General features: G+C 46.3%; 1 protein-coding gene across 8 annotated transcripts in view; it reads right to left on the bottom strand.

Moving 5' to 3' along the window:
- The window catches only part of DNAJC6 (DnaJ heat shock protein family (Hsp40) member C6), a 193,126-nt gene extending 174,502 nt beyond the window's left edge, over positions 1-18,624 (bottom strand). The window contains exon 1 of one of the 8 annotated variants that reach the window (XM_051856406.2): positions 18,541-18,624. In XM_051856406.2, the coding sequence (XP_051712366.2) occupies positions 18,541-18,565 (25 nt within the window). In that variant the 5' untranslated portion in view covers positions 18,566-18,624. Of the gene's footprint in view, positions 1-2,149; positions 2,363-3,002; positions 3,398-13,589; positions 13,773-18,540 lie in introns of those variants that run through there. The other 7 variants (XM_070078346.1, XM_070078344.1, XM_051856405.2 and 4 more) reach the window with 7 other exon arrangements.
- Positions 18,625-21,317: the final 2,693 nt, after the last annotated feature.

Raw genomic sequence — 21,317 nt, forward strand, 5'->3', positions numbered from 1 at the left:
AATATCTACTTATTAACTCATTCAACTATTTTCGTTTCAGTTGCCTCACACATAATGTTTTCTTCTGGCTTACAAACATCTTGAGATAAGCTGGATAAATGGTATGCAATGCCTTTTGGATTAAAAACCTCATTGGACCATCTTAAGATGTACTAAAGAGGAAAAAGAAAGGAAGGCGGTTATTAAACCACAATCCAACACTTACTCAGCACCAGTCATGTGATGGTAGCAGATAAAAATTCAGTTTCTGCCTACCAAAGCATCCTAATGATTTATTTATCACATCAAACCTTCCAAATTTTACCAAATTGTTGTCAGTCTTTTCGAGGAGAGTTAACCTCCAAACAACTCATAATATTTTCATAGTTTTTCTATGGTTCTTTTCAGCACAAAGACTCTAATCTTTAGCGTATTTTTGTGTCGTCCTCAGATCACCAATAGCCCTCAGGGTTTGGTCATGGTCACATCTTCCCCCTTAACACAAACACACACCTTACATGACACTCTAGTGATCCTGTCAACACATACCCATCTCGAGAAAAGACTTGGGGGAACTAGGAAACACAGTTTGGAGTATTAGAAGAAAACATCTTGTTGTATGAAAATACTTGTGTACACATGCATATAGGTATATACAAAGCTGCATTTCACAGACTCCTGAAAAACAAATTAGAAAGCTATGATATACACACACACACATACACACACACACACACACACACACACATATATATAAAACATTTTTGACTGGGACTCACAGTAAGAAGGAAAAAAACAGACCTGACATCAGAATACAGCCAATACCTACATTCATAAGCATCTATATCTAACACCTGTTTCAGGAAACTATAGTTATCCTAACCATATGCAATGGTTTCTGACATTTTCTTCTCTATTTCATCTACCCAAAATGTTGCTTTAAGGCTCACTACATTCCTTTCCCACCACCCATATCTGCAAAACAGTAATCTAGTCTAACATCTCTCCATTTTAGAGAAACTGAAACCCAAAAGAAATGTGGTAGAATTGTCCTAGGCCACTGATGCTAACAAGCCAGCACATAACTACCCAACTCCCAACTCAGGGGTCTGCCTCATACAGAGTGCAAAACAATTCTGAAAACCAAGTCAGCTCAAAAGAGGTTGGGGATTTAACCTTAAAACAGACTGAGCAAATGGGAGTGTTTCAGTCCCAAACAATGGTGAACATTAACCTCAACCTGAGCTTAACTCAGCTTTGTTTTTTTCTAAATCATGCCATGGCCTACCATGACTTGGCAAACGAGCACAATTTTTTCTTTCCAGAAACCCTTTTCACCAGCCACTGAAAACAGCACAAGAAAACCCAACATTGTTCTAAGAGTTAATTTTAAACACTTTGGGTACACACACACACACACACACTATTTGTCCATGACAGATTAGCTGAGGAGTGAATGGGCCCTCTCTGCACTCACCACGCCCATGCATAGCTATTTGCTTAACCACGGTGGCTGCTAAATTAAAGTTTCAACATCAAAAACCACAGAGATCAATAGGTGGAAGTGAATGATCCAGAGCCTACCAGCAACCCTACCTACCCTGGACCCTTGTACATCCTCAATTATAGAATGTGGGCTTGCTTGCTTAGGAGCCTTCATTACAAACACATTTAGTAGATTAAAACAGCAGTGTCTCCAATGGCATCCAGCTGTGTGCCCCCCCCCCCCCCCCCCCCCGCTTTTTCTTTTAATATGGAATATGCCCATCACCAGGCGGGACTCCTGCGGACTGGCGAAAGCCAAACCCAGCGGCCCTGCGTGCAGGAAGGTTTGGGGCCTGTGTAGTTGCCCACGAAGGGTCACAGGGTGCACGGCAAGAGCATCGCACCAGGAGCTGTGTGCCAGCCTCCACCTGCATGCACCCAAGCCCCTCAAGTCCAAGGGCAAAGCGCCGGAGCCTCCTGGAAACAGCGTAGCAGGCAGGGAGGGTGCGGTGCTAACTGCTACGCAGCGGCTCCGGAGCGCGAAAGCCGAAAGCCTCTGGAAGAAGGGGAAGCGGTGAATCCTAAAATTAGGGCTCTGCACCGCGCCTGGCTCCGACATGGAGTCGTCTGCCGGGGCGCGCGCCCCTCTGCGCCCTTCTCGCGCACGCGGAGCAGGAGGACGAACCTCACAGGAGGAAGAAGGGCTCCCTCCGGGAAAGAGGATCCGGGAACACGTGTAGCCTCCGGAGACCCAGGGGTCTAGCGCTCCTCCCCCAACTGCGGCAGAAAATGTAAGGAGCCTCGGACTTTGAACCCCCAGAATCCTGCAGAAGCCTTGTTGTCGAAGTTGAAATTCAGTTGGCTCATTTACAGGGAGTCCTGTAATTTCGTGAGTTTTCATTGAAATGGCTCCCTGCTCACCCATCCCTCCCCAGAATTAGATTGCTGGGGGGGGGGGGGGGGGGTGTGAAGCGGTGTTTGTTTCCGGGATGTGGAGAGGTTAGAGACTGGCAGACTGGCAGAGCAAAGGGAGTTTGCTTCCTTCCGAATATCTCTGCGAGATAAACAGTTCTGAAGGTCAGCGACGCTCCCCGCAGGGCCTTCCTGCAAAGATTAACTCTCATCAAGGGATTCTCTGGCACGTTTGTCTGAGAACCCAAACTGCCCAAGTATTTCAGGTGTTCCAATTCAATGATGCATTAAAATCCTACATTTAAATTCTTGATCACTGTGAACGTCCCTAAAATAAAATTATCAAAACGCTGAGAGCTAGCATAAAGAAATCTGTGACACTCAGCCAAGATTCAATGGATACAAAAACAGTTATATTTACTACTACAATTATGGGAAATTGAATGACACAATATTTGGAAACCAGAAGCCAGTCACTTTAAAAAGTCCTATTTATTATATAACTAGGATGCTTAAATATATGCAGAGTAATTTCAAGCCAGCCGTTAACACACTAAGCATGTCTGTGAGGTGACACCGCATCCCTAGCATCCTTTAGCCTCCCCCTTTTGCAGCGGGCCCCTTACCTTTATTTTCAGAATCTTTCATTCTCTGCCTCCTCCCTCTGCTGCAAATGAGCAGGAAAGTCCGGCTGACTCTGCAACCCTGACTTTTGATTTGTCGTTCACAGTCAGCGGTCTCGGGGGCGAAGTCCCTCCACACTGGAGCACCCGGGCTAAGCTAATTGCATGCGAGTCGGAGTCGGTGTGCAGGGGTTATAATTTTGCTTATGCTAGAGCCGAAAGGATGGGGATGAAGGGAGACGTAAACACAAATTCCAAAACGTGGCATGGAACCGGATCTGGAGCCCAGCCTTGCCTTGCCTTTCCTCAGGGCAGGGAACCAACTGTTCAGTGTCTCAGTGCCTCTGGAGAGGTTTTCTTTGGGAGTGTCTGAGCCAGGTTTATTTTCAAATGGTAACCTCAATTTGGGAGGACAATTAAAAGCCTCCTGTGCTGTTCCTCTTACACATTCATTCACTGAGTCATTCATTTATTCAACAAACACTTCTTATTATCTCTCTGTGGGTCAGGCTCTATACTAAGAGCTAGAGATACAATAGTATACAGGACCAACCCCCAGGACTCCAGCTGCTCTAAGGCTGTGACAATACAGAGGCATACCATGCAATACCATGACCTGTGTCTCTCCCTGGGCACAGGTTACTGAACCCATTTCACCCAGGCATCTGTTGATATTCAAGGATAAGCCACTGATTCGCTGAGCCAGATATAGGGATGAGGAAGCCAGACCATGAGACCCCTCTATTGGAAAGCAAGGAAGATTCGAGCAAGTCTGTCAATCCTTCAATGCAATGCAAACTGAATCATTACGCAGCTCATATCATTGCTTCAATCATTCACTTAAATTGTTATGTTAGGCACTATTCCTTCCACTTGTTAGGGTTTTAGGAGTACAGAAAACAGACCAAAGCCCTGCTCTTGTGAATGTTGTATTCTGGAAGGAGAATTCAGACAATAAATAAACAAATATAAACATATAATAAGTGGCAATAAATGAAAAAAATGAAGCATGGTAATGAGGTCACAGGTACCATTTTAGAGTGGCTAGGTGAGATGACATTTAATATGTTTTATAAAAATGAGTAAGGGTTATCATAGTGTCTTCCAAACACGTTCACTCAGGAATTCAGTTCTGAACCCTCTCAACTTCCTCACTGTTGGGTGGGGTTTATTTCCCATTATTCAGAAAAAGTAATTGGTCTAATTCACAACCTAAATTGGGAGAAAAGCAACAAAAATATCTCCAGGATGCTCTCATCCCCAGAAATTGCTGGGTCACATGCAACAGTGACATGGAAAAACGGCTGGACCAGGAGTTGAGATACAAGGGTTGAAGACCTCTCTCCACCATTTATTAACTGAGTGGTGTAAGGCGGATGACTTAACCTCTCTGGCATCAGTTTCCTCATCTGTAAAGTGGTGCTAATCACACCTGCCCTGTATGTGTACCAAGCTGTTTGGAAGATCAAAAGGAAAGACAGATGCAGTAACTTCATAAATTAGGTGCTATATAAATACAGGGTAGAATTACCAACTGGTTGGGCACATTTAAAAGGACTAATTAGATGGCCCAAGCTGTTGGGCCCCTGCACCCATGTGGGAGACCCGGAGGAAGCTCCTGGCTCCTGGCTTTGGATCAGTCCAGTTCCAGCCATTGCAGCCAATTGGGGAGTGAACCAGCAGATGGAAGACCTCTCTCTCTCTCTCCCTCTCTCTCTCTCTCTCTACTATGTAACTCTGACTTTCAAATAATAAACAAATAAATAAATCTTTTAAAAAAATAAAAGAACTAATTAGCAAGGTTCACCTGCTCATTATCATAGCCAAGAGACCAACTTGGTCACTAGGGCCTCTAAAACTGATTTCTAGCTGCCACAATCTGAAGACTTCCTAAAAGTTTGGGGAAATGTTTGTATTTGGTTTTGGTTTTCATCTGTCCTTGGCAGTAGATAATACCTTTCTGCAATATCTTTCTTTGATGACTTAAAACCAATAAGGAAAATCTACCTTCGCTATAACTCCTTACCAGCCACCAAATGAGCTACTGACCTGTAAATCACACCAAAGACATGGGCATCTCCCTCACCAAGGACCATAACCAGGACAGCCAAAATGTGCCCCACTAGCACTACTGAGGCTGAGAGGGTAAGGAAATAGGTAATGAGAAGCCACATTCATGCACTCTTTCATTCATTAATATTTATTGTGCCAGCCATGACTCTACACACTGGGAATGACACACTATTGAACTAAACTTTCTTTCTTTGTCCTCAGGAGCTTGTGGGTCTCAGGTCAAGAGCTCTCCAAGGTATGCTGATTTACTGAACTGGGCAAAGGAAGGTCCAGGCTTGGGTTTGAATAGCAGCATACAGATTAAAGCAGAAGAACCTGGATCAAATGTGGACTCTACCATTTATTTACTGGCCCCTAGAATAATCTGAGACAAGTTCTTGTACCTCCCCAAGATTCCATTTCCTGATCTGTAAGATGAAGATGATGGCACCTACCTCCTATGGCTGGGTGAGGTTCCAAGGAGTTAATTCACACAAAGAGCATGGCACAAAGCCTGAAACAAAGTTAGGCCTCCATAAATGCTGTGAGATTAATATTATTACCTTGTGACCCAGGTCATGTTTATCCCTCCAGGCCTCAGTTTCCCCATAAAATAGAGAACATAATAACTAGTTTATAGGGCTATTGTGAGAATCACATATCAAGAAGAATTTGAAGCCCTTGGCATAAAGGGATAGCTAATCACCAGCTAGTCTCTAGCAAAGCCCCCCCCCCCCACATACACACACACACTTTTATTTTTTAAAGATTTATCCATTGATTTGAAAGGCAGTTACAGAGAGAAGAGACAGAGAGAGAGGTATTCCATCTGCTGGTTCACTCCCCAAATGGCTGCAATAGCCAGAGCTAGGCAATCCAAAGCCAGGAGCCAGAAGCTAGGAGCTTGCTCCAGTCTCCCACGTGAGTGGAGAGACCCAGGCACTTGGGTCACCCCCTACTGCTTTCTCTGGCCACCAACAGGGAGCTCGATCAGAAGTGGAGCAGCCAGGACTCAAACTGGCACCCATATAGGATGCTGGCACCACAGGCAGAGGCTTTACCTGCCATGCCACAGTGCCAGGCCCTCGCCAGGCCCTTTTTGATCAAGCAGTCTCATAGCAACAACACTGATGCTGTAGTCCTAAGAAGTGGGAGAATGGAAGAATGGCTGCATTTATACTAAATAGGACATAATAGTTTCAAACATTAGTCATTTCTGGGAATACTTGTGTTTTATCCAACATTGTATTTTGGGAAGTTTAAAACATACAAAAAAGTTTAAAGAACTGTACAGAGAAGCCTACATACAAGTACATTTTGATATATTTGCTTCATCACTTGTGTCCATCTCTCTACCCATCCTTCTTCCCCCCTCCATAAACCTTTCATTTAAGGAATACAAACTTCACACATTTCATAAATACAACTTTAGGAACATGGTGATTCTTCCCACCCTACCCGTCCTCCCACCCATACTCCCACCCTTCTTCTTCCTCCCTCTCCTATTCCTATTCTTATTTTTTACTAAGATCTATTTTCAATTAATTTTATACACATAAGATTAACTCTGTTAAGTAAACAGTTCAACAAATAGTATGAAAGAAAAAGAAAAAAACTGTTCCTCAACAGTCAAGACAAGGGCTGTTCAAAGTCATTGCATCCCAAAGTAGCAATTTGACTTCTGTAGATTACCTTTTAGGTGCTCTATTATCAGGGAGAACATATGGTAGTTGTTCTTTTGGGACTGGCTTATTTTACTAAGTATGATGTTTTTCAGTTTCATCCATCTTTATACCCATCCTTAATTGATCTTTTTATTTACAAAAAAATAAAAAATTGAAACAGATTTCAAGGCATCTCTTAAAGTAAGAAGAGCCTTTACTTTCTTTCCTGAGACAATATTTACAGAAAGCTGAGACCCTTTGATTCTATGGCCATTCTAAGCAGGTGAATTATCAGAGGTCTCACCATAAACCTCCAGGTCGCATCAGTAGAGGGACAGTGATGAATTCAAGCCTTGGAGCTTTCCACAGGCAATGTGGCTGGCAGACCCTAAATTTCAAACAAACTGGTACCAAGGACCACTGTGAGCAGCCAATTATGGACACGACACTGAATCTCAAAAACTGGGCTTAGGGCAAGCTTCAGGCAAGCTCCATGCCCATTCAGTCCTGCATAGTTCTGACAGTCCTTGTCTTGTTAGATGCCACTTCTGAGTCACTAGACTGGTGAGTCATGCCCAGCCAGTGAGGCCATCTTGAAAGGAAAACCAAAGAAAATTTCCAAGAACAATGAGTGCAGCCCTGAACTGAAAGGAATAAGGCTTTTTACTGTCCTACCAAAACAAAAATTGAAGAAAACAAAAAATACTGCTGTATTTCCAGCTGCATTGCATGTTTCACTTTAGAAAAGAATTGTGCGGGGTGGTGGGGGGAGGACCTTTCACATTTTTTCTAGATCTTCAAAGCATTTGATTTCATGACTAGTGGGTAGGTTAAACAAAGACCGACTCAGAAGTTATGTCCCAAATGAGGCAGACCAGATGACCTTTCAATGATTTCTCAGCTGCCTCTTCCAGCTTAGTCCGTCATTCCCCAGACAGGCCGGGGTAGAGAACTGGCTTCACCTGCACCACCACAGTCAGTCTCCATACCCAGCCAAGCCTCCGTCTGCTTTGCTCAGGGCATCCAAAGGTCCACAGCTGAGGTGAGCTGCAGAGAAAGTGCTAACTGAGCGGGGGTGGGTTATATGATACAGCAGACTGCAGAAGAGGGCATTGTGGCTACAGAAAACACTGGGTTAAACCCCCAGGAAACCACACTACCAGGCAAGAAGAAGGCGACTCATTAACAAAGTCCCTGCCTTGTCACATCATCATGCGTTTATTGAGGGCTTCCCATTTGCCAAGGAGGATTTTTTTTTTTTAAGTTATACAAGTTTCATGTATTTCTTACAGATTTAGGAACACAGTGATACTTCTCGCCCCATCCTCCTTCCCGCAAGGACTCACAGCAAACTGCCGGGGTCTGAATCCCAGCTTACTAGTCGTGTAACTTTGGAAACACTACTCTCTCCCTGATTCAGTCTTTCTCTTTTGTAAAATGGAGGCTGTCACCCAGGATTATTGTAAAAATAATAAACGTGCACACTGTTCAGGTCAATGGTTGGCACGCAGTGAACAGTACACATGTGTTAACTCTTGCCATTCCCATTGTGTAAGAAGAGAAAAAGAAGGCAGAGATAGGCAAGGGGGTTTGCCAAAAGACACACAGCTAAAAAGCAGCAGTGCCAGGATGCTTTGTGTCATTTACATTTCACAACAACCCAGTGAGGGAAATGATGTCATCCTATCATCCTCCTCCTAATGGGGAGAGCTTGGAAAGCTGAGGGGCGGGTCTGCTAATTTATTCATGTCACAAGTTGGCAAGTGAGAGAGTTGAGATTGAAATCCATTCGCTGCCTTTAAAGCCCTTCTCATCCCTGTAGGTCAGGGCCAAACGTTAGCATGCACCAGCATTGTTGTCCAGCTTCTTAAAACTCCGGCCCCACCCCCAGGGTTTCTAATTTGGTAGCTCTGAAGTGGAAGCAGAGAATTTGCACTAACAAGTTCCCAGGGGATGCTGATGAGGACCATGGGTCAATAATTATGTACCTTTAAGAGGAAGAATAAGAAAGGGAGGAGGAGGAAAGGTGAGAGCGTGGGCGAGAGGGAGGGTAAGGTGGGAAGTGTCACTATGCTCCTAAATCTGTATATATGAAATACGTGAAATCTGTTCACCTTGAAAAAATGTTTAAATAAACAAAATTTAAAATAATAATTATCATGTACCTGTATGTACAACAGGCAGTAGAAGAGATAAGGCCACAAGAGTGGCAGTCAGTGAGGTGTTCCTGCTCTGGCAAAGTTCCCAGAACCTAGGTAATCCATCTTGTATTTACTTAGCCCTTTCATATTTATGGTCTCATTTGGTCTTTCCAATATCTTTGGGAATAGGTAAGGTAATGATCAATACCTCCATTCAATGAGATCTGTGTTTAGGGACATATGGGTAAAAGACAGCAACAAGAAATAAACCAGCAATCACCTGACAAGTGTTCTGTCCTCCTCTCCAAGTAACCTGGCCTGGAATGTACTACCTGCTGCTGGAAACACACTCTAGCTTCAACCTGTGTCTTCCCAGATTATGCCACAGTTTAGAAAAGGGTTTCTTACCCCCCAACGGTTTGGAGAAGGTAACTTCTCCTGGGAGGAACCCAGGGCTAATTATCTATCATCATCTCAAGGGCTGAAGAAGTCTACAGTTCACAAAATACTTCCACTGTCTATGTGCCCCTTTGCTGTAACCCCAAAGCTTTAATATTTGACTAGAATACAGTTCTCTGGAAAGGACAGAGGCATTCGGAGGGTTAATTTCCACTCAGCTAAGCTTGTTCATATTCCCATTCAGAACTACTCACATATTCTCACGGCTAGGTATATTTTTAAAAATTTGCTCGGACATCCAAACCAACAAATGACTGGTACCCAAAATATTTAAAGAACTCCTATAAATGGATAAGGAAGAGATAAGCCAAGTGAAAAATGGGAAAAAATTATCAACAGGCATTTCACAGAGTTTCACACAGGAATGGCCAATATTCACATGAAAAGAGACTTAGCCTCATTATTTGTCAAGGAAATGTAATATAAAGCAACCACTCATCAGGCTGGCAAGCATTTAAAAATCTGATAGTGCTCAATAAAGAATCAGCACCTCACACACTGCTGATGGGAACTGAATTAGCACAAATGTATGGAGGTCAACTTGGCAATCTTTTTCAAAATTAAAACAGCACAAATTCTTTGACCCAGTAATTATCTTTTTATATATCTATCCTATATTATAGTAGTAAGTGTTCAGACTGTACATTTTAGACTCACTCTCTTTGGAGGTATACTTGTATATAAATAGAAGGATCCATTTGTTCCAAACATTTCTTCAATGTCTGCCACATTCAGGACACAGTATTAGAACCAAAAAAAAAAAAAAAAAAAATGCTAGGAGTCCCTAGAAACTATGCTACTTTTCACTTGCAGTCTCCTGGTGGAAAAACAAATAAAAAGATGGAAGAAAGGATACGGATGCAAACCCAGTAGAGTGAGCTACCCTAAACAAGCTTCCAGCTGTAGTCTTTCCCCATAGCTCACCGAATTTTCCAGCCGCATGACTAACCATATTATGGTCAAAGATCTGGACTAACATTAGTAAAAATAACAACTCACCCTCAGTGAGCCTCTATGTACCAGGAACTCATTAAATAATCACAGCAGCCTGATGACCTAGGAATTTTTTGCAGTTGATGTATAATTGAGTTTTAGAAAGATTAAATGTCCTGGCCAGAACCACAGGTTATCAGTGTGCCCCTTCTTAGTGGCAGAATCAAATCATAGCCTAACATTAAAGCAACATGATTCCGGATGCCCAAGTCATATTAACCAAATGATGAACAATTCAGGCCACATCTAGAAAATAAAATAGAGATTGGCATTATGATACAATGGGTTAAACCACTGCCTGCAATGCCAGCATACCATATGAGCACCAGTTCAAGTCCTGGCTACTCCACTTCTAATCCAGCTCCCTGCTAATTCACCTGAGAAAGCAACAGAAGATGGCCCAAGTCCTTGGGTCCCTGCACCCATGTGGGAGACCCAGATGGAGCTCCTGTCTCCTGACTTCAGTCTGGCCCAGTCCCAGCCATTGTGACCATTTGAGGAGTGAATCAGTGGATGGAAAATCTCTCTCTTTCTTTTTCTCTGTAACTCTGCCTTTCAAATAAATAAATAAATCTTTAAAAAATAAAATAAAGCTGAGCTATGGAATTCTCTCATTGCCTGACATTTATTGATTTTACTTCTTCCTTCCATGAATACAGATCCTGCTAATTTTGTGCACAGAGATGTGGCAGAAAGGGTACTAAACAGGTAGTCAGGCCCAAGTCCACCAGTTAACAGTCATGCAACCTCCTGCAAGTCACTCAGTGTCTCTTGCTTCACCTCCCTCAGGTATAAAATGAGGAAAACAGAAATAACATCTACCCTCCCTCCTTCCAAGGGTGTTGCTAAGAGCTAAACAAGGGGGCCAGCGCTATGGTGTAGCGGGTAACCTGCAGCACCGGCATCCCATATGGGAACTGGTTCAAGTTCCAGCTGCTCCTCTTCCAATCCAGCTCTCTGCTATGACCTGGGAAAGCAGTAGAAGATGGCTCAAGTCCTTGGGCCCCTGTACCCTCGGGGGAGACCAGGAAGAAGCTCCTGGCCCCTGGCTTCAGATTAGCCCAACTCTGGCCATTACAGCCATTTGGGAAGTGAACCAGCAGATGGAAGACCTTTCTGTCTCTCCCCCTCTTTGTCTGCAACTCTGCCTCTCAAATTAATTAATTCTTTAAAAGAGCTAAAGAAGATCTTGCAGATATCCTATAAACTACAAACTATGACATTAATACATTATAATGGCCTTATCCTCAGGGTGCATAAGGGAAGAAGAAAAGAAACAGTGAGAAGTAGTGGGCAGGAAAGCTCCTGCCTAAGAAGAGAGAGGCATGTCAGCTGGCCATGGGCCCTGGAAAGCATGGGTGAGCGATAGGTCAGGAGCAGAGAAAGAAAGATGAGAAAGCAGCTGTACACGCAGATAGATGGGGTTCTTAAAACTGTGAAAATAGAACGCTTATTCTAACCAAAGTCACTACAGTGGCAATATCCGGCTATTCCTCTTTTGTCTAACCTCACTCAGCACCTGGAATCACAGGGTGCCTGGGCCCAGCCCTCCAAGAATACCTGTTGCAGGTACCAAGCCACAGAAAAGAGGTGGTAAAGCCCTCAGCCTACCGAGTCAGCAACAGTCCTTGGTGGCAGTGGGGAAGGAGCCCTGTGGGTGCCCAGACTGACTGAAAGTAGGAAGGCACACTTTTGCCATGCTGCAAAGCCTCCCTGACTACCACCAAGAGAAAAGCTTGTTTCCAAGGCAATAGAAAATTGCAAGATAATTACTGCTGGTCTTTTTCAATTTGTATAATGCTTACCATGTGCCAGCTCTCCATAACTCATTTAGTTCTTTAATTTACTGAATCCTCGAAAAATGGGGAGGGGGGCGATGAGGGGACCACAATACACAATACTGCCAGGACCTTGGTGCCATCTCTTCTGCAGAGGGGATGAGGTCGGCCATTTTAGACACCAGGGCTTGTCAGCCTCTCAGAGGAAGGAGCCCACAGAGCTGAAGATGATGGGGATAGACAAAAAGGACAAGCCAGTACATTCAAACACACACACACACACACACAAACCAGGTAGCCTCCTGGGGGCTGCAGAGATGCAGTGGCCTTGAAGGTGGGAGGGGCAATACCTGACCAACAGTGACATGCCCCACAAGTGATCAAACCCTAAAGAACAGGTTACAGGTGGCAGGAACCCGGAAATGGCTTCCTGGAGGAGACTGTGTGTGTGCTGGTGCGAGTACATGGGTAGGAATCGGACAGGCTGAGAGAGAGGAGGGCACAGCCATTGCAGATAGAGGGAAGCCATGAGCCAGCAAATCGTGTTACTTTCCGGCTTAGAGCACTTCATGGCTTCCCAGCACAGTTAGCTTAAAACCCCAACTCCTCCTCACAGCCTGCCCAGACCTTGAGCGCGGCCCTGCATGCCTCATTTACCCCTTGCCCAGCTCCAGGCACAGCGGGAGCCTCTCCATGTGTCCCTTCCCTCCACGCTGGAGTAGCCCCGTCAGTCTGCAGGTCTCAGCTGGATGGCACAGCGTCCACCCACCCTCCACCCCAACACCCGTCCTGGGAGCCGGACGCCAGGGCCTTCTGTCCCCTCCCGGCAAACTGACTGCTTCCCAACGTGCAATGGGGATTTCTGCTCTCTGTGTGCAATGCCCGTCTCCCTCTCTACAAGTAGTTAGTTCCAGCAGCAGTGGCCTGGCCTGTCTTGTTCTCTGCAGGGGCAGGTGGGCTGAGGGACGCCCTAAAAATAGTGCAATGAATGAATGGTGTGAGTCCGGAACTGAATCTATGTGAGTTATCCAGCTTGGGATCCCCGGCAGTCACAGCAGACAGGTTGGAAAAGGGGTGGGTCCGGACGCGGAGGACCTCGAAGGGAGCCTGAGGCTGGGATTTATTCCCCCAACAGGTACTGCATTGCGGGCGCCCGTCCAGGTGTTGGGGGCGCGGCGGGGAGGGGGCGATGCAAACCGAATTTTGTGACCCCGCCATCCTGGATTCCCTCTGTGCTGAGCCAAACGGACAGACCCGGGCCGCGGGGCGTTGGGAGGACGCCGTGCCGGGCGACCCAGGAGGGGCTCGGGCACGAGTCTGGTCCCCGCGACCGAGGGTCTCCCGCGCAGTGTACCCAGGCCGTGCCTCTCGACCACGGGTCCGGGACCCCGAGAACACGGCCCGAGAGGCCGCAGGGACAGCGGAGCCACCGCGGCGCCCCGCAGCGGGAAGCCGGCGCCAGCGCGCGGGTAACAGGTCTCGGCCGGCCGCGCCCACACTCACCCTGCGCCGCCTTGCGAGCCGAGCGCGTCCTCCACAGCCGCCGGGTCGCCTTCCAGGGCCGCAGAGAGGAAAACAGCCTCCGGCTCTTCTGGCTTCCTTTCTCAGTGGCGCCCATCGGTGCGCCCGCGCCCCTCCCCCGCCGCCGCCGCCTCCCGGCCCGAGGGTCGCCGCCGCCGCCGCCGCTGCCGCCGCGCGTCTGTCAGAGCCCCGGACGCCGCGGGGTAGATGCGGCCGCCGGGGGAGGAGCTTGCGGCCCGACACGGGCACTGGCGGCGGGCGGTGGGCAGCGCTGCGCCGCGCTCGCCGCCAGCGTCGCTCGCCCTGCCCGGGTCCGAGGTGTAGGGGAGGGCTCAGGGGCGGCTGGACACCGCGGGTCCACGCGGGGAAGCCCGGGGGGGGGCTGCGCGCTCACTCTGCCCGCACATGGAGAGCCGGAACGTCGAGGCTCTGAGAGGTTAACTCCGCTTCCACACCTCGCTGCTGCCTCAGAGTGCAACCACATGTTGCAAGTTAAGTTTTTCAAAAAACGCGGACACGGCTAACAGATTGTGGATCGAGAGCCCCTGATTGTTTGCATCCCCGTTCTATGTCCCGCCACTTGTACATGCGTATGTCCTCAGACATTTGCCCATTTCTCAGATGAGGGCCCTGGAATCGCACAGCTGAGGCTCTCCCCACCCCCACGATCTTGTAATAGTAGGGAAATACTGACACGAAGATCAAAACCAAGACTCCGCCACACTGGCTGGCTGCAGTAATAATAGCTACTACTTAAGGAGCGCAATATTATAGACTTGATCTTATTTAACCCTCCCAGTGGTAGCCATGCGGGCAGATACTCTTAGTATTTAAGCTCAGCAAAGGAGAGTCTAGCATGGAACTGGGCAGGTGACGTATCTAAAATCGCTATTGTAAGATTTAAGGTGGGTAAACTGTTGGTGGCTCACATAATTTTTTTAATATTAATTTTCTTACTTTCAATTTATTTGAAAGACAGTTACAGAAAGAATGAGGGAGAGACAGATCTTCCACCTGCAGGATCATTCCCCAAGTAGCTGCAACAGCTGGGGCTGGACCAGGCTGAAGCCAGAAGCCAGGAGCTTCTTCCAGGTCTCCAAAGTGGGTCCAGGTCTCCCACTCCAACCAGTGTCCACATGGGATGCCAGCAGGGCAGGCACTGGCATAACCCACTATGCTACAGCCACAGGTCCTGGTCCCACACAATTTTAAATTTCACACAAGAGCTTCACCGGGTGATGAAAATTAAAGTCAGTTAGGGCTGGTGTTGTGGCCCAGTGGATTAAGCTGCTAGCTGTAACTCTGGCATCTCCTGTGGGTGCTGTTCCACTTCCAATCCAGCTCCTGCTAATGAACTTAGGAAAATGCTGTAAGATGGCCCAAGTGCTTGGGTTCCTGCCACCTACATGGGAGATCCAGATGGAGTTTCTGGCTTTTAGCTTTGGCCTGATCCAGCCTGGGCTGTTGCAAGCATTTGGGGAATAAAACCCTGGGTGGAAGATTTCTCTCTCTCTCTCTCTCTCTCTCTCTCTCTCTCTCTTTCTCTCTCTTCCTGCCCCCCCCTTTCTTTCTCTCTGTCACTCTGCCTTTTAAATAAATAAAAAGGGTTAAGCTACCCGGGAAAACAGCAGAAGATGGACCAAGTCCTTGGGCCCCTGCACTCACATGGGACACCTGAATGGAGTTCTTGGCTCCTGGCTTCAGCCTGGCCCAGCTCTGGCTGTTGTGGCCATTTGGGCAGTGAATTCACAGATGAAATCAATAAATAAATCTTTAAAAATAAAAAATTTTTTTAAACGTAATAAAATGTGTAAAAGCTATGAACAGCTATTTCACTAAAGAGGACACACAGATGGAAAATAAGCATAGGAAAAGAAATTCAGTATCATTAGCCATTAGGAAAATACAAATTAAAACCATAATAAGATATCACTACACACCTATGAGGATAACTTAAATGAAAAATAGTGAGAGTAGGCAAGGATACAGAGAGAGAACCTAGAAAATCCAAACACTGGTAAGAATATAAAATGACATAGCCACTCTGGAATCATTTAGCAGTTTCTCTTTTTTTTTAAGATGTATTTATTTATTTGAAAGGTAGAGTTACATAAAGAGAGAAGGAGACACAGAGAGAGAGAGATCTGCCATCTGCTGGTTCACTCCCCAAATGGCTGCAATGGCCAGGGCTAGGCCAGGTCAAAGCCAGGAGCTAGGACCTTCTTCTGGGTCTCCCACGTGCGTATAGGGGCCCAAGGACTTGAGCCATCTTCCATTGCTTTCCCAGATCATTAGCAGGGAGTTAGATCAGAAGTGGAAGGCCAGGACTCAATCTACAGATGATGGCTTAACCCACTGCGCCATAGCACGGGCCCCAGAAGTTTTTTACAAATCTAAAAACACAGTTACCATTCAATCCAGCAATTGCAGTCTTGGATACTTATATGAGAAAAAAGTAAAAACATGCTCACACAAAAACCTACATACTGGGGCTGGCACTCTGGCATAGCTGGTAAAGCCACTGCCTGCAGCACTGGCATCCCACATAGGCACCAGTTTGAGTCCCAGCTGCTCCACTTCCTATCCAGCTCTCTGCTATGCTGGGAAAGCAGTGGAAGATGGCCCAAGTCCTTGGGCCTCCGCACCTGTCTGGGAGGACCAGAAGAAACTCCTGGTTCCTGGCTTCGGATTGGTGCAGCTTCAGCCATTGTGGCCATCTGGAGAGTGAACCAGAGGATGGAAGAACCCTCTCTCTCTGCCTCTGCCTCTCTGTAACTCTGCCTTTCAAATAAATAAATAAATCTTAAAAAAAAAAAAAAACCTACATACAGATGTTTCTAGCAGCTTAATTTGAAATAGCCAAACACTGAAACAAGCCAGATGTTGTTTAATGAGCAATAGTTTAAGAAGCTGTGGTGGGGGCCGGCGCCGTGGCTCAATAGGCTAATCCTCCACCTTGCGGCGCCAGCACACCGGGTTCTAGTCCCAGTCGGGGCGCCGGATTCTGTCCCGGTTGCCCCTCTTCCAGGCCAGCTCTCTGCTATGGCCAGGGAGTGCAGTGGAGGATGGCCCAGGTGCTTGGGCCCTGCACCCCATGGGAGACCAGGAAAAGCACCTGGATCCTGGCTCCTGCCATCAGATCAGCGCGGTGCGCCGGCTGCAGCGGCAGCCATTGGAGGGTGAACCAACAGCAAAAGGAAGACCTTTCTCTCTCTCTCACTGTCCACTCTGCCTGTCAAAAAAAAAAAAAAAAAAAAAAGAAGCTGTGGTGGGCTGGCGCTGCGGCTCACTAGGCTAATCCTCCGCCTAGCGGCGCCGGCACACCAGGTTCTAGTCCCAGTTGGGGCACCGGGTTCTGTCCCGGTTGCCCCTCTTCCAGGCCAGCTCTCTGCTGTGGCCAGGGAGTGCAGTGGAGGATGGCCCAGGTGCTTGGGCCCTGCACCCCATGGGAGACCAGGAAAAGCACCTGGCACCTGGCTCCTGGCTCCTGCCATCGGATCAGGCCGCAGCGCGCCGGCCGCGGCGGCCATTGGAGGGTGACCCAACGGCAAAGGAAGACCTTTCTCTGTCTCTCTCTCTCTCACTGTCCACTCTGCCTGTCAAAAAATAAAAATAAAATAAAATAAAATAAAAAAAGAAGCTGTGGTACATCTATGCCATGGAATAATCCTCAGCAATAAAAAGTAGCAAACTGTCAGTACGTCCAAGAATCTCAACGAATCCCAGGTGATTTTTTTTTTTTTTTTTTTTTTTTTTTTTTGCTGAGGCAAAAAAAGCCAGTCTGTAAGGTCACATACTGTTGTTGTGCAACGTTTTGGAAATGGCAAAGTTATAGAAAGAGAAGACAGAATACTGGTGACCAGGGAGGAGAGAGGAAGGTGGGTGTGGCTATTAAAGAGTAATCAGAGGGATCTGGTGAACATAAGGCTGTTTCGTGTCTAGACTGTATCAATGTCAATACACTGTGATACTAGAATTATCGTGTTGCACACTGTTACCATTAGGGGAAAATGGGTAAAAAGAAACATGATTTATTTCCTACAACTGTATATGAATCCACAATTATCTTAAAATAAAACAACTTATTTTTTGATTGTGTATCTTGCAATTTCATATGGTTTAATCCAAAATCTGAAGTATGGTTCAGCCATAATTCAACCTAAACCCACGTATTCACGGCTACATTCGATGTCCCAGTGACCCTCAGTTCACTGAAGGAGGCCAAGCACATCCCCTAAGTCCCAGGCTAGAGATCTGGAGGACTCCGAGAGGTCACAGGGCACAAAGTATATGGGGGGAGAGCTACATGACTCCCCTTAGAATGAGGCCTTAGTGGACTCAATAAGTCACATTCCAAAAGTCATTATAGGACAGCCCTATGGAATGTTTTCTCTAATTCAGAAGAATAGGAAGATAAAACTATGGAATGAAGAAGAGACGTGGGAGAGACTGGGAAGAGGAGAGCTGCCTCTCTCGTTCTCTCTCTCCTCTCTCTCTCTCTCTCAGTAGTAAGCTGTTTTCTTCTACAGCAACCTTCATTGTCCATGGCATCTAAACTGAAGAAACAGGCTTTTGGAAGGAGTGATCTAATTCACAAAGCTACTCAAGAATTAGGGCTGATATTCCACCAACTAATTCCCTAGACCAAGTTTCCCCTCTGCTCCTAAGACTTCTTATCTGGGTAAGGACACTTGGGCTCCATTCCTGGTTGCCCAAACCATCTGTGAAATATTGGTTATGTCTCTGCACCTCCTGACTTCCTATTTTAACCTCCACCACCACTCACGTTAACAGAGGGGATTTAACCAATTGACCTAGAAATTTCCTTCCAAGGGGTCCCACCCTTCTTCCCTGATGATCCTGAGGCTCACTAACTGGTTTTGAAATCCTGCTAAGTGTGAATGGCCCCAGAGAGCCTGTCTTAGAGACTCACCTCTTCTCCCATTGTCCTGGCACATCCAGTGGACTGAAACAGCTCCTTGCAGGGACCTACTGGCTCACGGCTTAGACTTCACCCGTCAGGGAAAGGCGGGTGGACACTCCTCAGCTTGCCCTTTTAGAGCAAACATCATGTGACTTCATGGCATTCCTCCAGCTTGGGCCTGAAACAAGGCCAGAAACCCTAGGCTCCCACGGTCACAGCCTGCTCCAGGCAGATCCAGTGGGCAGCCCTCTGCACTGTCCCTCCAGTCCCTGGGAAAAGAATGCAGCCTGAGAGATCTTCCAACACTGGAAACACCCAGGTGCCCTGAAGCACATTCGTGAGCATTAGCAACATGGAATTTCTTTTCAAATGTCAAAAATGCAGAACATACAAGCCCACTTATTTGTACCTCTGGCTCACTGGACAAAGAGGGAAAAAAAAAAAAAAAGCCCTGGATTCCATTCATGTCATTGTATTTACAAAACTAGGTCCAGAAATGTAAAAACGACAGTCTTCAAAGTCAAGGACTTTGACAATCCTCAAAGTCAAGATTTGTGAGGGTCGAGGAGAGGTGTGGTGTGAGTCAATGAGTGGTAGGCAGAGCTGTGAGACCCCTGGTTCTGCCACTTACTGTGAGACTCTGGCCAACTGGCCTAACTTGTCTACAACTCAGTTTCTCCAGATGTCAAGTAGAAATACTAAATAATACCTACCTCATAGTTGTGCTAAATTTTACCACTATATAAGCAAAGAATCAAATAGGTTCAAAACAGTGTGGCTTATTATAATCCTATGTCAATTTAGACAGACAGACAAAATGGAATGGCATGTATTTTTACAACACAACAGTCAATCACCACGTGTGTGGATGGATGGACAGAAAGGAGAGATAAACAACAAAGCTGCTTTTTGGCAAAAGTCAAGTTCATCAAACTTCATGATTTAAATCTATGTCACTCTTCTATTATGCCCATATGACTCTATTATCCACCATCTTTACAAAAATTCTAGACTATCCACTAAAGCATATAACCTAAAGGCATCTAGAGTGCCTCTGGATGGGGGCAGGCATTTGGCACAGTAGTTCAGATCCTGCGTGGGATGACTACATCCCATACCACAGTGTGTGGGATCAAGTCTTCCCTCCCTTTCCAAATCCAGCTCCCTCCCCACTGATATGCACACTAGGAGGCAGCAGGTGATGGCTCAAGTACTTTGGTCTCTCCCACTCATGTGGAAGACCTGTATTAGATTCCAGACCCATGATATTGACCTGGCCCAGCTGCAACTGTTACAGGCATTTGGAGAGTGAACTAGCGATGGAAAATCAATCTCTCTCTCTCTTTCTCTCTCTCCCTCTCTCTCTCTCTTTCCCTCTCTCTCTCTAAATGTTTTCAATTGAAAATAAGACAAATAAGTAAATTCAGTGCCTCTAGAATCATTGCAACCAATAGTGTTGTTTCACACTTCAATTGCCCCAATGGCAATGCCAATGGGATTATTATTAGTATGGGGAACACTCAAGAGTAGTCTCCACTTTAAATTTATTTTCAACATGAAATTCTACAAGTTCACCAGATGAAAGAACAATGCCTACATAAAGTTCCCCAGCTACAAAATTTTCAGCCGTGTTCCTGCTGTAAGAAGAGAGAAAACTGCTCATGTGAAATGGATCAAGGCTTCTAAGCAATTTCTTTCAATTATCTATTGATAATAAACCACCCAAAACTTACTGGCTTCAGGCAGTAACAATCACCCATTTACTAATGATCTTGACATTTAGGAAGGATCAGAGAGGGTAACTAATTTCTCTTCCACATGGTGTCAGCTGGGGTTGCTCAAGGCTTAAAGATCCACTTCTTAGGTGGCTCACATCCGGGGCCAACAAGATAGCTCTGGCTCTCAGCTAGGAGCCCAGCTGCAAGCCGTGGTTGCATGGGCTGCCTCACAGCATGGTAGCTCGACCCCAAAAGCAGGAAATTAGAGCTGCAAGGCTTTCTCAAAGTCTTGACTCAAAGTTCCTCCAAAAAATGAACTGGTGTTGTAGCATAGCAGATAAAGCCATCACCTGTGGTGCCGCATGCCATATGGGGAACAGTTCATGTCCCAGCTGCTCCACTTCCTATCCAGCTCCCTACTAATGTGCCTGGGAAAAGCAGCAGAAGATAGCCCAAGTGCTTGGGCCCCTGCCACCCACATGGGAGACGCAGATGAATCTCCTAGCTTCAGCCTGGCCCAGCCCTGGCTGTTACAGCCATCTGGGGAGTGAACCAACAGATGAAAGATCTCTCTCTCTCTCTCTCTCTCAGTAACTCTGCCTTTCAAAATAAGCAAATCTTTAAAAAAGAAAAAAAAAAACACAAAAGTTTCCCCAAAACAACTTCTTGAACACTCTACTCCTCAAATCATTCATTCACAGGCTCGGCTGTTCAAGGGAGGAGTCCTAAGCTCCACTCTGGATGGCAGGAGGGACATGCACATAGGAGGACAGAAAGGTCCCAAGGTCATCTTCAGAGACTAGCCAACACAGGTCCTCACCAGTCAACCAGCAAGGGATTCATAAATAGGGATCAGATATATTGGGATGAGTGAGGACTCATCACCCTGAGAGGGAGGCATTCTGGAAAAGGCCCACTAAATGGGGAATCAGGCTCAGGTTACAGTAAATCATTCCAAGGCAAAATAAAATCACTTTAAACCATCAGCAACCTAGAAATCTCCTTGGAGCACCATGGTACTTAATCTAAGCTTTGTGCCTCTTTTCTACCACTGAGTGAAGCTAAAAC

The sequence above is a fragment of the Oryctolagus cuniculus genome, chromosome 7 (assembly GCF_964237555.1).
Source record: "Oryctolagus cuniculus chromosome 7, mOryCun1.1, whole genome shotgun sequence".
Lineage (NCBI taxonomy): Eukaryota > Metazoa > Chordata > Mammalia > Lagomorpha > Leporidae > Oryctolagus > Oryctolagus cuniculus.